Source organism: Lycium barbarum, chromosome 4 (genome assembly GCF_019175385.1).
Source record: "Lycium barbarum isolate Lr01 chromosome 4, ASM1917538v2, whole genome shotgun sequence".
NCBI lineage: Eukaryota > Viridiplantae > Streptophyta > Magnoliopsida > Solanales > Solanaceae > Lycium > Lycium barbarum.
Genome location: NC_083340.1, coordinates 147872880 through 147889579, shown reverse-complemented (window position 1 = coordinate 147889579; position 16700 = coordinate 147872880). Strand labels below are relative to the sequence as shown.

Here is a 16700-nt window from a genome sequence, read left to right as displayed (position 1 = left end):
TACGTGTGGCAATAACAACATACCTAGTGTAATTCCATAAGTGAGGTCTGGAGAAGATAGGATATACGCAGATCTTACCTCTACCTTTGTGGGCAAGAGAGGTTGTTTTCGATAGATCCTCGACTCAAAAGAAACATAGTCAATGACTCAATATGCGTGTAAAGTTGCTCCAATACGCGTGTAAATTTGCTCGAATATCACGATTATAAAAATATAAATAAGGTGAGTTACCTACTATCCCATTATTAAAATACCATTATAATGCCAATTATTTGTACGACCAGCCACTGTGTTTGAAACTCTGAGATCAACTTTAGATAAATTCATGAAATGTCAAAAGTTTTGAATGCATTCCAACAAGTGATTGATAGTTCTTGGCTTCTATTTCTTTCTTTTGATGTATCTGTGTATAATGCAAGATTCAATGGATTGGACTTAGCAGATTCAATGGACTGAACATGTAGGTCCAGTACTGACCCAAATTTTAGTAATATGTTTTAATTAACTTATATTTTTGGTGAACTTTGTCTCTTTCTTCAGCTTTTTTAAAGTCAAAAGTAGAGGTACATAGCATATTGGATCAGTCTTTTTCGAATAACTTGTGGAGAGCTTTCCACAAATTATAGTACGCGCTTTGTTTATCAGTCTTACTTTTGTTTCGTCTGATTAAAAATTATGTCACTTTTTATATTTAGTAATTCTTTTATTTTAATATCTCACATGATATGTTTGATTATAAAATTTTAAAGGACATTTTGATACGTTACATAAATCTTTAGTTTAAGATCATAAGATCAAAATATCTTCTTTACTTACTTAAATTTTATGCTTGACACGTGAAATGAAACGAAGGGAGTAGTCCTAACAAATGAGGTGTTAATTAAAAACCATATCATGAGACTAAGAGTGTACGCATAATGAAATGGTTATTTTACGTACAATCATTGATTTTTATGTATCATAACATTAAGCTTTAGTTATTTTGATGTGGCAAAATTATATGTAACTCTATTGTTATAGTAAATAAAGTTTAATTATTTTAATGACCATATGCTGAAACTAACTCCTCAACAAAATAAGAGTATTATTATTAGTATTCTCCTTTTAGCTTTTCAAATTCTCACTACATGCTATTATGGGATTAAGGTACAAAAATGACCTCACAAGTGTATTTGACTTGTCAAATTATTTGGAGACCCTCAAGTCTTAATTAATTCTTCACCAACCAAAAATCTATATTCCCAAACGGATGGTGGCTTCAACAATTAGTGCCCAACCAAATTATTTTTATGTTCATCTAGTTTCTCACAACAAGAACCAAAGGAGAAATCGATTCTCCTCTTCTTTTCTTTTTACTAATTTTTTCCGATTCATCGTTTTCTTAGATGTCCATCGAGTTTATCAAATATATAGTTTGACGATTGACGCTTGTTCTAATGTAGGGTATATGAAAATACTACCACCTTCTAGCACTAAACTTATTTTACTTCTTGTGTATTTCCACTTAAAATCTATATTTTACCTCGAAAATATTGAATTTAGATGAACTCATGTCAAAAGATTGGATCTGCCCCTGCTTAGGAGCGAAGGCTCCTCGAATTCAGAGGAGACACGAAATCAAAAGAGTGTCATAGGAAGATAAAGATCTACACTTCTGTTTCACCTTAAAACAGGGATTCAATCTTACGTACAGAAAATACCGTTATGTACTAGCTCATCAATTATAACTACAGCAGAGCTTGCATGGCTTCTTTCAAGAATACACTGACCGGACAAAGAAGCTGGGAAATGAAAGCCCATTTCAAGAATTCCAAACACTGAATCGCGACGAGCCAGGTATGCTCAGCACTTAAAAGTAATCTACCTCATTCCCGGACTGGTAGAGAGCTCGAATCAAATGAAGTAATGGGGAACCAATATTAGTTCATGAGAGGTAAAGAACACTCAATTCCACACAATCATACCAATGAGGCACCCTTCTCTTTGGTGAAGAATTAAGGGTGTGATGCCTTGGTTGCAAAAAGAAAAAGAAAACATGGCTGGTCCTATTTACTAGTTGCATATACTTAGTTGTCAACTCCATGGCATAGCACTTAAGATATGTAGTTGCCATCTTACTGGAAGATGTCTTGGAAGTTTAACACATATTTATATACAATAAGACCAAGATTAAACAGTAAGACATGCAATTACAAAGATTTAGAGCGGGTGCAGATGGTCAAGTGTGAATTCACCACATGAAACCACACTAGACACAGTACCAACACGACGATGTTAGCGTGCAAAACAAGGCACGAGCAGCAAAATTTGAACATCTTCTGAACGCATCATACTGCTTAGTGATTCACTTCATTTCCAGAGATTGAAATCCGGTTCAGCGAGTCATTGTCCTAAGCAGAACAGCATTTGACATGCCCTCCTTTGGTTTCCAAATGATGTCGTCAATTTTCGAGCAGAAGGTCTTGTAGAACTGCAAATGCACATTTAACAAAGGTCCGTTAACCAGTTTCAAGCTTCATGCTTCATAGAAATCCTTAAAGATGCTAAAATATAAGAATTGTAATGCAAGCCAGAGTGAAAAACTATGTATAACTCAATTTGTCCCAATTTATGCGGTACTATTTGAACAGGCATGGAGTTTAAGAATGAAAGCAAAACTTTTAAAACTTTGTACACCAAAACATGTCCTAGACATTTGTGTGGTCATAAATCATCTCATTAAGGGTAAAATGATAAGTCTCAAGTTGAATTGTTTCTAAATGTAGAAAGGTAACATCCCTTTTTAGACAAACTAAAAGGAAAGTGTGCCACATAATTTGGGACAGAGGGATAGTAAAAGTTGAGTGTAGGAGCAGACCTTGTGATATTCAAGGGTGTCTCCAGCAGCCTTTCTGACATCAACCATAAAAAGGGAGGGGGCTACTTCGTAAACCTTCACAAATTAAAGAAAGGGTGGTCAAATGAAAATAAGAAACAACAATCTTATGATGAATTACTAGTTTATGAAGCATGAAAGTTACCTCCATCACGACAGCAAATTGACCGGCCTTATTTGCCGTTAACCCCTCAATTCTTATCTGCAATAAGAATAGTGGTTCAACAAATCACCAATTCAATTAAAAAAAAATAATCAAGGCTATGTTTTGCGGTTTAAAAATATGATCGTAGAACCACAAATATGCAACATCTTCCCAATGTCCGGAAGGGTAGAACAAACTTTGCCTTCAAGTTTGTGTAGCAAGCAAACCATTTCCAGAGGAGAGACAATGATTAAGCAGTAATATATCATTTTATAATCACACATTTTTTCAGCCGCAGCACTCAGTTCAAGGGGATTACACGTTTGTACAATTGGCAGATGACAATCATGAAAGACCATCCTGGAACAGCTATTTATCAATGGACACATTAATGCGTAGCCTCTGATATTAATACATGTTTTTAGTTCGCCAAGCTTATTGCAAAGGGAACAGAAAAAAGGCTTGCCCCTGACACATTTGAAACCTTTTTTAACAGAAAATCTCAAACACTTCATCCCTACACAAGACTGGCATGAAGAGCCACAAAGAATATAGAAATAACTAACAAAACAAAGCTAGTATTTGTGATACTGACCCTAGGGGACAAAGCAAATTCACATGCCCACAAGTATGGCTTGCCAAATTTGTGTTAAAAATTTACCATACCAGCATTTGAGACAAAAATAAGCACATCCCATCAATTCTGCTTACAATTGGAGCCCAAAAAGAGGGGCCAGGACTGGCCATAAATGTTTTCCGAAATTTCAAATATAGTACTCACTAATAACCCTCTAGACTCCAAAACTAAAGAAGCTTTGAAAGTCTTGAAAGACGATGATATTTCCTACCCCTAGTACCAACCATTTGGCATTCATCCTATTCAATTGAACAAACTCAACAATTTAAAATAACCCCAGCAGTATTCTATCAATCAAAAGGAGAAAAGGTGCAGCAGTATTTTTGAACTGCAACTTTTAGGAAAATCAAACTTCAGAAAATTTATATGTGATGAGGTATATAGGAAAACAAAGTTTTTGAAATTTAGAAAGGTCGAAGATTGTTGCAATCATAGTTAATCAGATGGAATACTGGCTATTCAATTCTAACATTGCTTCAAAGTAATTCAACTGCTTGAACGCCACAATCCCTTGCCCCTGAATTATATAGAAATTTAGAAATCTACCTTGTAATTACGTGTGTGGACCTTAAGACCCAACGACTCTGCGGCTGCTTCAATCTTTGCAGTGATGACTTTAGCAGGTTGGCGGGAAATAAATCGAGTTTGACGCTTGACATAATCCTGCAAGAATGGAGAGATTCAATTGCTATTAATTATAACAAGGAAGTTACCGAACCTTCTTTGACAAAAAGTTGACATACTATACAAGTAGAAACATTAATACCTAACTCCCTATAATTATAAGCTATTCGGATCATATCTGACACAATTGTTTCATAACAAATAAAAACGGGACATATTTGATCTAAAATTGGATTTGAAGAGGTTGGCATTATGCAGCATTGGATCCGACTACAAGAAAAATGGGGGAAAAAGGACATGAAAAATAGAGAGAGTAATTAACCTAAGGGCATACTAACTAAGAAATTAAGGAAACATTTTACATCTCCAATCAGATTCTAATTCCTATCCTTGAAACAGAAAACATAAAAGGTAGAGTCTGGAGAAAGAAAGAGAAGAAACAGAGAAGTGGAGATGAACTAAAATCTGATGAACTTCGGTTTGGTTTATTTTGGTCCATGAACTAAATTAATCGTTGTACCTGACGCCTGTCAAACAAGGCTGATAGATTCAATCCCTGAGATAGTGTTATCATCTCAAACGCATTCATTACCAAGGGGCCACTGTCACTATTTTCAGATTTTTCAGTTACAAATGAATCCTGCATAATTGAAGATGGAGCATATCAAAACCTAGAGTGGAGCCAAATACTTCAGTTGATCTATAAGAATATACAACTTTTCATAAATTTGATCATCTTCTCATCATCCAGATACACTAGTTAGCATAATAGAAGCACAAATGGGCAAGGATTCAACCTCAATGTCATCGAACACAGCACGGATATCATCAAGATTCACTACTTCGTCTGCTTTAGCTCTAACAGCCATGTAGCTTTTCCGGAACCAAGGGTCTCGTTTTATCCCTTCAATCTTGATCCGCTGCATGTACATGGCTCTGATTAACATAAATCATTATGAAAACAACAAAAGGACTCTTGAATCTGTACCAGTTATACTGAACTTTACAAATTAACAGAAAAAAGAGATGAGAAGAGGAACACTTCTGTACTGAAAAAAAGCAAGGAACGAGCAGAAGGCAAGCATAAAGCATTTCTCACATTTGAAATGACCTTAAAAGGATCTTTATAACCAATCCAAGAGATCTGGAAGGATTTTTAATCCATGTTGAGCAACCAAACTCATAATATTTATGTTTTCAGTTGAACTTAGCTTTACCTCTCAACGCAGCAATGTGTCACGATATTCTACATAGTATTTGATTGGACAACGAGCTTAAGATGTTGATTTAACTTATATTATACCATTATATTAGAAAAAAATATATTAAGTAATTGTTCCAAAAAGTTAGTTTGATGGAGAAAACATCACATAAAATCAAAGTATAATAATTTGAAAAGTTTATACTTCAATATTTTGTACTTCGATATTCGTATTATTTTGTTGTAGCTATTGTTCCTTTTCAAAATGCTTTGACATGCTTCCTATAGTATTTTGCCATGACTTCCTTTTCCAAATTGCTTCCATTCTCCATGACTTCTTTTTCCGAAACTGCTTTCATTAGCTTTTTCTTGAGCCGAGGGTCTATCGAAAACAACCTCTCTACCTCCCAAGGTAGGGGTAAGGCTTGCATACACTCTACCCTCCCCAGACCCACTCGTGGGATTACACTGGGTATGTTGTTAATAATGAATTTGAATTCTTGAATTTTGTGGAAGTTATAAAAATGTACTAGCATCGAGCATTTTGGGACATCCACTAGAAAGAATCTAGATAAAGAGAAGAAAAGAGTATAATATATATTACTGCAGAACAATGCCCTGCAAGTATGAGAAGTTCTTTCATTGGCTTCTCATTCTTATTCATCAAAGTCATCCTAGCTGTTTCATAAATCGTGACGAACAACTAAGAATATTTCTTCTTGATAAAATTATAAACACAAAAACAATTCGGGTTCACTTCAGGTAAGGAAGTTTTTTTGATAACCCTTGAGGAAGTTTTGGGTGCAGTTTTGTTAATTGCAGATGTAGTGTGCATATAGTGAGCATCATTTAAAGTGTTAAGTATTTCTTTGGTAGTTGAATACGCTGGGCTTTAGGTGGAACTGAAAAAACTAAAGAAAAAAGACGAAGAGATAAAGCAGCAGAGGAGGCCACCACACAAATTAGCATGATAAGGGAACTAATAGTAGCTTCACTTTTGTCATCTTCAGTTGAGATTTGTGTTTATTAGACTAGCCTTTCCAGTAACAGAACATTAAATTAGAAAAACATATCTGAATTTTATCTAAAGATTGACATAACATTCTGAACATGAGACATCTTTGCAAATAGGTCATCTCTTCAAAGATCTATCCACCGCTCTCAATGCAAGTATCTAATTTCATCTCCCGAAAGATAGTTAGCAGCACCAAGAAGTCACATAAGTCATACAACTCAACCATGGATCATGGTGGAAAGAAGAATGGATCTTCCAACTATTCTTTTTCCAATTCAAAAGCTTCCAAGTATTCAATTATAGCTCTCTGTCTCATCTTAGAGCTTAAGCTTTAATAATCTTCAACACAATCCCCACATGAGAGGTGGATTGTCCTATCTCATGCCAGCACATGAAAATCATTGGTGCAGCATCTATCATGTTTTCTTTCTTTGGACAATATCTAACAAATGATTTAAACTCTGTCCAAAAGATATGAGGACATACTCCTCTGCTGGACCAAATCAAACACAAAGCATGTCTAAAGGATGCATGCGTTATTCGGATTTCATACTTGATTGAGGTCTCCTATATATTTTCAAAATTTCCATTCTGCTACTTCACTTGTGAATATTCCATATTCAGACGGGAAATCCCATTCTAGGTAGCCTACTGTCTTCAAATCTCTTCCAGTTCAAGTTTAATGTCATTAGGTTATAATAGATTCGAATTAAGTGACAACATGCAATGCTATACCATAAATTTCAGAGGTAAAAATATCACTGCACTTACAGTCCGAGGATTTGGATCAATAATTTTTTGTATCAATGATGTTGCACCAGGAGAAAACCAAAATGGACAGGAAAATTCAGCAGCATTGATCTGTTTCAATATTAAAACCAATAAGAAATTTGTGGAGAACAAATAATAACATTAACATACAGTAAGCCGTGTACAAGAACAAAAAACTTCTTCAACATATAGTACGCTTACAAGAAATGTCAAGCTACTTTTAAAGCTCCAATCAATCTAACAACAACAAACAAACAACCAAACAAAGAACAAAATAACAATTTAAAAAAGAAACACAAGGAGGAAACTCATGCAGATGAAGATAAAATTAGAAATCCAGAACTACGGTGTCTTGATGAGAGCAGTGTGATCGATGCCAAGTGAAAGAGAGCTTATCCTTCACACTTCAAGCTACCTTAGCACTTGGTGTTTAACAGAGATCAGAGGACAGAATAAAGTATATCAATCAACTAATTACACCTCAATCCTAAATAGAGATGAATAGAATACATATGAGATAGGGCTGGTATCTTAGACCAAATCGCCCTCAGCATATTGCTAATATAGAAAAGAACCAACTTTGTCCCTCATATGACCCATAATTAATCATTAGCACCGACAACTGTATAGAGAAGCACCTAACAGAATTATCCATGCTTCTGTTTAACACAATACAAACTCATGATTACTGCATCTACCTTCGTATACAATGTATGAAGGTCTGGCTCATCAAATGGAAGATATCCTGCCATCAGAACATAAAGGATGATACCACATGACCACACATCAGCAGCGGCACCATCATAGCCTCGGTTACCTAACACCTGAAGGATTAACTAAGAGTAATAAGCCAGCTACTATAAGAAACCATCTTAAGCAAATTAAGATATGTTCAGCAATTGACATAGTTCAGACAAATTCAACTTGCTGCAAACCTCTTATATTAAACAACTGAGCACAAGGTTATGATGTTACCCAAAGAAAGGTAACTGACGCTAACTGCAACGATTTGAAGGTACATTACTACAGGGCTCGTGGAAGGGAAATAAATCCTGATTCAATCTTGTTTGATGACTAATCAAAATCTAATTGATCATGCTAGGTAAAAGGGTTGGTAATGAATTAAAATGAAGACAACCAACCCTCTTCTCAGCTTCTTTCTGATTCAAGCTCCTCGCAGATAAAACAAATACAGATGGTACTTATTAATGTTGACTTCATTGAAGATGCATAAGACATGGGAACATAGCTAAGAGGACCTAATTTTCTAATCTATCAACCTGAAAACCTTTAGGAACTTCATTTTCTTATTCAGCAAAAAAAACTTCATTTTCTTACAAGATATTGGGAAATCATAGTTCGACAAGGCAAAACTGATTCCAGAGCTGAGTTGTAGCATGGTTTTGGAACTTCTAGCATTTGCAAAGAACCAAATCTTGCTAAGTCCAGAAATTCCTCAAAGCCGATTCTCATATAAACCCTCTTTTTTTATTCCTTAAATATCTTACAACTGTAGCATTTAGGAAGAATGAAGTGCGATAAGGATTTCAGGAAAGCAGCAATGTCATGGAGAAGCTGTAACCGGCATGTGGTAACAAACTCACAACCCTTCAGTAAAGACCAAAGAGAATGTGGAACTGACAAGTATTAAAACTAACAAACTACTCTTTTTTTTTTTTTTTTTTTTTTTTTGCACAAGAGAGAAGTCACCACTTGTAAACTTAAGCATAGTGTTGTCAAAGCCTCCCTTTGGCGGCTAAACGCTGGAGCTAGGTGCAATACCGTCTAAGCGCTTCGCCTCGCTTAGGCAGCAGTCAGTACAGAACCATGACGTGAAGGTGCATTCCTCATCGCCCATATGACTTTATCTAGGTGGAACCAAGCAATAAATATAGCTGGCACAAGTGATATATCAATGCATAAGAAAATGTCATGAATGAAAATGCTACTAACTAAGAAAAAACGATTCCTTGTAACAGAACTAATTACTAAACCAGGACTAGAAACATAAAAGTACATCTTTGCCTCTTAGTTCACAATTCAAGGTATAGAAGTATAGATAAGAAAAGGGTTCTTAGCAGGCCAATCAAATGGAGAATGAGGGGTTGCATATGCAAAACAAGAAGCAAACACTCATAAGAACTGTTAAGAAATAACTGAATGATTCAAACTACATATGGGTCATACCTCAGGTGCAACATAATTTGGAGTCCCACAAATGGTATGGAGGAGCTCGACTCCCTGTTAGAGATTTGAGTAAGTGCCCTTTTAGACGCTCAAATTAACAAGGAAAGAAACAAAAATAGATACCCCATCTAATGCAACTAACATTAGATGCTGCTTACTTGTTGAGGCAATGCACTAAGCCCAAAGTCAGAAACTTTTAAGTTCCCTTGGAAATCAAGAAGCAAATTTTCAGGCTGTAGGACAAGTAACAACATTAGTTAAGAGATTAGAATAGATAATATTCACAACAGATTTCCCATCAGCAATTGCCAACCTTCAGATCTCGGTGGTAAACACCCTTACTGTGACAGTGATCAATTGCATCTATGAGTTGTTGAAAGTACCGCCTTGCTTCATCCTCAGGAAGCCTACCTAGATGAACCTATAAATTGAGTGACAATATTATTGAAGGGGCAGATGCATCACCAAATCTTGACAATCACAAATTAATAGTTCATTAAGGAAGAAGGACAAAGTAAACCACAATGGTCAAAGTTCCATGAGCTTAAGTAAATTAGTAAAGATGGAAGTGCCTAATTGGAAACTGGAACAAAGATTAGATCTAGTAGGTCTCCTGTCCATCCTTTGTGGACAGAAGTTCAGAATGCATTCAGTACCAACTATTCAGGGATAATGAAAGAAAACATCAAAAGTTCAATAAGCTAAGAGAATCCTTCTGGTTAGAGTCCTTCCTGACTGAGCAAAATTTATTTGAAGCTAAATTGTAGAATTTCCAATCATTATCCCGTGCTTAAAATAAGACTGGTAAGACCTAGCTAGTGGAACATCTTGACAAGATGGAATTTTGACTTACTAGAAGGCAATTCAACACACTCTTAAACTACTTTCAGCGTGAAGAAACGGATATCCAAGATCTCACATAAAAGCGTGGCCTGGAACTACTATTTATGGGAATACAGAAGTTCCTTTTTTCTGATATGTCAGATGCCTCTATTTTCCAGATAAAGAGGAGAGATATCTCAGTTATGCCTCTATATCTCATTGTACAGATTACTCTGCCAGTCTACTGCTGGGTGAATATTCAATACGATGCACCAACGATATCAGCTGATCACTCCATTATCTACTTACAGATTCTCCATAATGGATCGTGACTCGAACTACAACTTATCCTAATAAATGAAGATTATCAATCATAGAAACTTGTCATAAGCACGTTCCATAGTTGCAATAGTGTCTCAGTCGTGCCTCTATTCTAATTTACAGATTACCCCTCCAGTCATTATCAGATAGAAAGCTATCAACTTATTATCATATGAAAGGAACAGCAAGTCTGCAAGAGTTACTGATTTAAAGAAGGAAAAACCTTATTGAAAATTCTGAAGGAATCTTACAATTTTATCAAAAAGCTCTCCTCCTGTGACAAACTCCTGAATGATATATATTTTTGTCTGACTAGCTAAAACCTACAAGGAAAGACACAAAATCAATAAGCCAAACTCAAAGTAGTACTCCTAAAATGCATACATGTGTTCTTTTTACCTCGTGAAGCCGAACTATGCAAGGATGTCTGACAATTTTCATGATAGATATCTCTCTTTTGATCTGGAAACCGTCTCAAATAAGTCAGAATATTGTCCAGCCAAAAATGCCGGAGATGAAGAAGAACAAGGACAGTAACAATAATCACATACAGACCCCCGAATGTGCTCTCTTAACACAAAACCATTTCCAAGTGCAAATAGATAATCAAAATGCAATATCATTAAAGATCATTATTTTACACAACTAAGCTGTTTCCAGCCATCGCACAGAAACTTAAAAAATCCGTCAACTTACTGAAATTTGACTGTTGACTCAACAATGGAATAACATGTTGAGGTTCACTAATTGAATTCAGCGCAGACACCAAGAACATTCCCATAGTTCAATTTTGAGAACAGATCTCACTGCCACGACTACAATGTTTAATGTGAGCTTAATAGTCCAACCATGAAAAATGTCATGGTTACACTCTTGCTGCATACCAGATCAGAAAAGCCTACTGAAGTTCGACAAAAGAGATCTGTGAACTCAGACATACTTTTAACAATAATCCCTTACCAATTTGAAATAACATCTCTAATTTATCAAGCTCCAAAATTTAAATGCAGATCAAAAAACGCCTATTGGAGTTCGACAGAAGAGATCTGTGAACTCAGACCTAGTTTTGACTATAATCACTTACCGATTTGAATAACTTTTCTATTTTTTATTTTTTTTATGACATGGGAACCAGCAGCTACTACCCTTCGGGTGCGCACAGGGTAAACCCAACTCCTGTGCAATAGCTCGCAAACCACATAGAAGAGGTAACCCGCACTAGGCAAGCCCCGTGCGACAAGCTCGACCCATTATGAAAGCCCCATGCTCAACCATCTGAGCCACTCTTGCGGGTAAATAACTTTTCTAATATCAAGCTCCAACCTTTAAATGTAGGATATATGAAACACCAATGTTCATCAAAACAAAAAGAATACAGGACAAATGACGCATAAACCTCAAGAGTTTTGAAACAAAGAAGTACATTTTAGTACCTGTTCAACCATTTTGTGCTTAAGAATGGTGCTTTTCGCCAAGACTTTAATGGCAACATTCTCTCCAGTCTCGGTGTTTCGCGCAAACTTAACTTTGGCAAAAGTCCCTTCACCAATAGTTCTACCAAGTTCATACTTCCCCAGCTTTCTCTTCACTTTCTTCATTTTTCAACACTCATTTCCCACACATTCACAAACTAAAGCAACCTATAACTTAACTTAGCTCAACACAAACCTGTCAATCAAATCATAATAAAAGCTAAATCAATAATCAAGTCAATCATGTGTATCACATGTTTAAATGCACACACATAATAAAAAAAGCAATTTTTCACAGGTAAAAAAAAAAAACTTAACAACCAATACATACTCATATAATTGAAGAAACTCTATATTAAGAGAAAAATTCTGCCATTACAACTGGATAAATTATAATTTAAACTTATCTTAAACTTGAAAATGTACTATTCAAAAAAACATCGCAAATGTACGGAATTGTTTACAAATCTAGCCATAAGCAACCAATAATAACATAACTCAACACAAACCTGTCAATTGAATCATAATAAAAGCTACTCAATAATCTAAATCAAGTCAAGTCAATCATGTATTACATATTTAAATGCACACACATAATAAAAAAACAATTTTTCACAGGCTAAAAAAAAAAATTAATAACCAATACATACTCATATATGATGGTATAAACTCTATTTACAACTAGAAAATTTAATATTTTGAACTGATCATAAACTCGAAAATTTGCTATTATACAATTTATTATTTACAAAGCTAGCCACCAAAAATTTTTTTTTTTTTTTGCGCGACAATTTATGAACTAGAAAAGGATTAAAAAAGGCAAAATTTCACAACAAATTCAGCTTTGATTCAAAAAATAATATTTTGAACTGATCATAAACTTGCAAATGTACTATTATAAAAATTATTGTAAATGCACAGTATTGTTTACAAACCTAGCCACAAAAAAAAAAAACTTTTTTTTAGCAAAAATTTATGAACTATAAATAGATAAAAAGCAAACTTTCACAAATTCAGCTTTGATTCAAAAAAATTATATTTTGAACTGATCTTAAACTTGAAAATGTACTATTATAAAAACTATTGCAAATGTACAGTATTGTTTACAAATCTAGCCACAGAAATTTTCCTTTTTCTTTTTTTTTTCTGTGAAAAATTTATTAACTCAGAAAAAAGATTAAAAAGAAAAAAAACATAATTTTACAATAGATTATAAACTTGCAAATGTGCTATTATATAAAATTAAAAAAAAAAAATACTTCAAATGTACAGTATTGTTTACAAACCTAGCCACAAAAACCCTTTTTTTTTCTTTTTTGGCGAAAATTTATGAAGTATAAAATAGATAAAAAAAAAAAAAAAACAGAATTTCACAACAAATTGCTCTATATTTTGAAAAAATTATATTTTGAAAACTGATCATAAACTGCAACTGTAATATTACAAAATTATCACAAATGTACAGTATTGTTTATAAATCTAGCCACATAAGTTTTCCCTTTTTTTTTTTTAGCGAAAATTTATAAAGTAGAAAAAAGAGAAACCAAATGAGAGAAATAAGTTGATCAAATTAAATTTGATTTCAAATTTAATTTTTTTGGAAAAAAATAATAAAAAGATAAATAGAAATAAGTAATTTTCCGATGGGGTTATTACCGTAAAAATGGAAGAGTTCCGGTAGGAAAATGGCCAGAGCTAGTGAGGTAATTTTATATTTTTGGAGAATGAAAGAATAATTTGGTTAATTTTTAACCGTTCAAAATTTCTATTTATAGATTGGTTACCTTTTAAAGTTGGTAACTCTTTAAATCTCTTTTATAACTTTATTGGTTGTTTGATTGGTGAATAATAACGATAAAATGTGAAATTATTTTATCTAAAGTTTGACTATGAGTATTGGCCGAGCGGTACTTATTATTTTAATAAATGCTTAATTTAAAAAAGTTAGTTATTTAGTCAAGCTTTTGAGATAAAATAAGTGATTTTTGGGAGTATCAGAAATAGTTTTTGCCTAAAAGCATTTTTTTTAAAATTGTTTTTGAGAAAAATATACTTAGAAGTATTTTTTAAAGGTTTGTTTAAATACTAATTGTTGTTCAAAAATATTTTTTAAGTAATTGACCAAACATAAACTGTCTTTTGCCAAAAGTATTTTTTTAAAAAGTACTTTCGAAAAAAATATTTTTTAAAATAAAATTTTAGAAGTTTGAACAAACAGGCTATTAATTAGTCCCGCATTTATTTTATCCACTATTTGTATTAAAATGATTGGATTACCATTTCATATAGAAGGTGAAATAAAATAATTTTGTGATATATTCCTATTTGAATATTCTTATCTATCTCATCACGTGTACCAAATGTTCCGTAGCATGTATACATGTTTGGTTTCTAATATTTCTCTAAAATGTATTTTAAAAAACCCAAAAAAAAAAAATAACTTTAAGAACCAAGTCTAAATATCAGCAAAAACAAAAATATTAGGTCATGCTAGTCAGTGTATATAAGTTATCAGATATACCGTTGAAAATAATAGATATTCGATAGAATTAATCGGGATGTACGCAAGCTGAGCAATCGGATTAGATTGATTTGGAAACTGAGGTAACCTGATTAGAGAATGAAGGGACTGATTAGTTAATTTTAACCGCTCAAAATTTCTATTTATTAGATGGGTCACCTCAGAAAGTGGGAACTCTTTTCAATCCCTTTACAACGTAACTTCGCATGTTTCATGTAAGTATAAAATGTTTGAGGTCATTTGGCAAGTGGGATGGAGTGGCGTATTATTTATTATTTAATGTTAGATGAAGCTATAGTTTGGCATAGATTCTCAAAAAAAGATTGAAAAGTTTGATTTGGGTGAAGTTTTTCAAATTTTGAAAATAATTTGGTCATAGTTTTTCAAAACATATTTCATTTTTGGTTTTGGAAAATATGAAACATTATTTATACCCATAAGTTCTAAAAACTATTAAGAATACCCAACCATATAAAATATACATACTTGTTAATCTCAAATTATGCGGAACGTGATATTTCGACAACAATTACTAATAACACACTTAATATCTACTAGAATTCAAATTATACCACAAAAATCCATCCGTGCTAGAAAAAAAAAAACGGTGGTAACTAACTATTTTTTAATATAATCTTCTCACATTGTACGGACAATTATCAATTTATAGAAGAACTGCTTTAATTATGAAAATATGGTAGATACGATTTTAATTAAGGAATGTGATAGATAAAATTAGTTGGGTCATAATTAGTTTTTTTTTTTTTTGTAAAATACATAAGTTTGGGGTAGTTTTTTAAAAGTTTTGAAAAGGTCAAAACATAAATCTTGGCCCAAAAACAAGCTTGAGTCATAATTTGGGAACTAACTAGTTTTTAATATAATCTTTCCACATTGTACGAACAATCTTCATTTTATAGAAGAGACTGTTTTAATTGTGGAAACATGATAGATACGACTTTAATGTAGGAATGTGGTAGATAGAATTAGTTGGGTCATAAATAGTTTTTTTTTTGTGTGTGTAAAATGCAGAAGTTCGGGGTAGTTTTAAATGTTTTGAAAAGGCTAAAACATAAATCTTGGCCCAAAAACACGTTGAGCCATAATTTGGAAATTTGAAGATTTGTTTTCAAAACCTATCCAAATTTTATGGCCAAACAAATCTTCAAAATATGCTCGCAAAATCTATGGTCAAACGGGAGCTAAGTTTGGGATTAAATCTATTTTGTGTGATTAAGGGTATAAATTTATTGTAGGATAAATTTATATTGTCAACTAAATAGTATAAATTTAATTATGAATATTCAATCTTATCTCATAAAACTTGAGATTATTTTATCGCACCTCTCATTTGGAATAAATTAGTCCAAAGATTAAAATTTCGAAACTATAATCCCGAGATAATTTAGTAGGCTAATCAAACAAGAGGGTTTTAATATTTCAAAAAAAAAAGAAGGCAAAAACCGAACCTTATTTACTTTGGAAAATCAGGTTTAAACCCAACGGATGACGAGAAATATTAGATAATTTTCTCTTATTTGTCCCATCTTTAGTAGATAATTTTTTATATATGTGTTGATAAGAGGTAGCAGGTGAAATTAGTTAAGGTGCGCGCACGCTACACAACAATTACACAGAAAAATATCTACATTGACGATTGAGGTCTTCGAATAAAACTTAGGGAAAAGAACGCGTCTGCCCACTCAAACCAAAATAATTACTCGCTCATACCCTCATTAGTTGTTAATAACGTCCAAATCCACTCTTCAAAGAGAAAGTATACACGGTCGTATGCAATATAATTTGCCCAACTATGAGTCGGGGTCGATCTCATAGGGAACAACATATTAGGCGAGTTAAACAAGTAAGGAATTATCACTTTCTACGCTAAGCCAAACACTTGATAATATTTTGATTTTAAGAAAATTATAATTAATGCAAAAATGTAAACTAACCTAGAAAGCAAGTAAATAATCAATGGCCACAAGAATGGATACAAAGAACTCTCAAGTAACGATCCAATATATTTTATGATATTACAACTAAGAGCGGGTTTATGTTAGTAGATAATGATTTCTAAAATCTCATTGAAAGTCTTCCAACCAAATC

At 33.4% G+C, this 16700-nt stretch overlaps 1 protein-coding gene across 1 annotated transcript; it reads right to left on the bottom strand.

Moving 5' to 3' along the window:
• Window positions 1-1891: 1891 nt before the first annotated feature.
• Window positions 1892-13878, bottom strand: LOC132636977 (CBL-interacting serine/threonine-protein kinase 24-like). Its single transcript, XM_060354092.1, has 15 exons — window positions 13727-13878; window positions 12032-12266; window positions 10998-11060; window positions 10850-10921; window positions 9769-9876; window positions 9614-9688; window positions 9456-9509; window positions 7967-8092; window positions 7269-7358; window positions 5079-5201; window positions 4802-4921; window positions 4204-4320; window positions 3021-3077; window positions 2858-2932; window positions 1892-2470 (listed from the first exon to the last, which is right to left on the bottom strand). Exons 2-15 carry the CDS (start codon window positions 12194-12196, stop codon window positions 2375-2377), a joined length of 1341 nt encoding a protein of 446 aa, XP_060210075.1. The 5' UTR covers window positions 12197-12266; window positions 13727-13878; the 3' UTR covers window positions 1892-2374.
• Between the last annotated feature and the right edge of the window lie 2822 nt (window positions 13879-16700).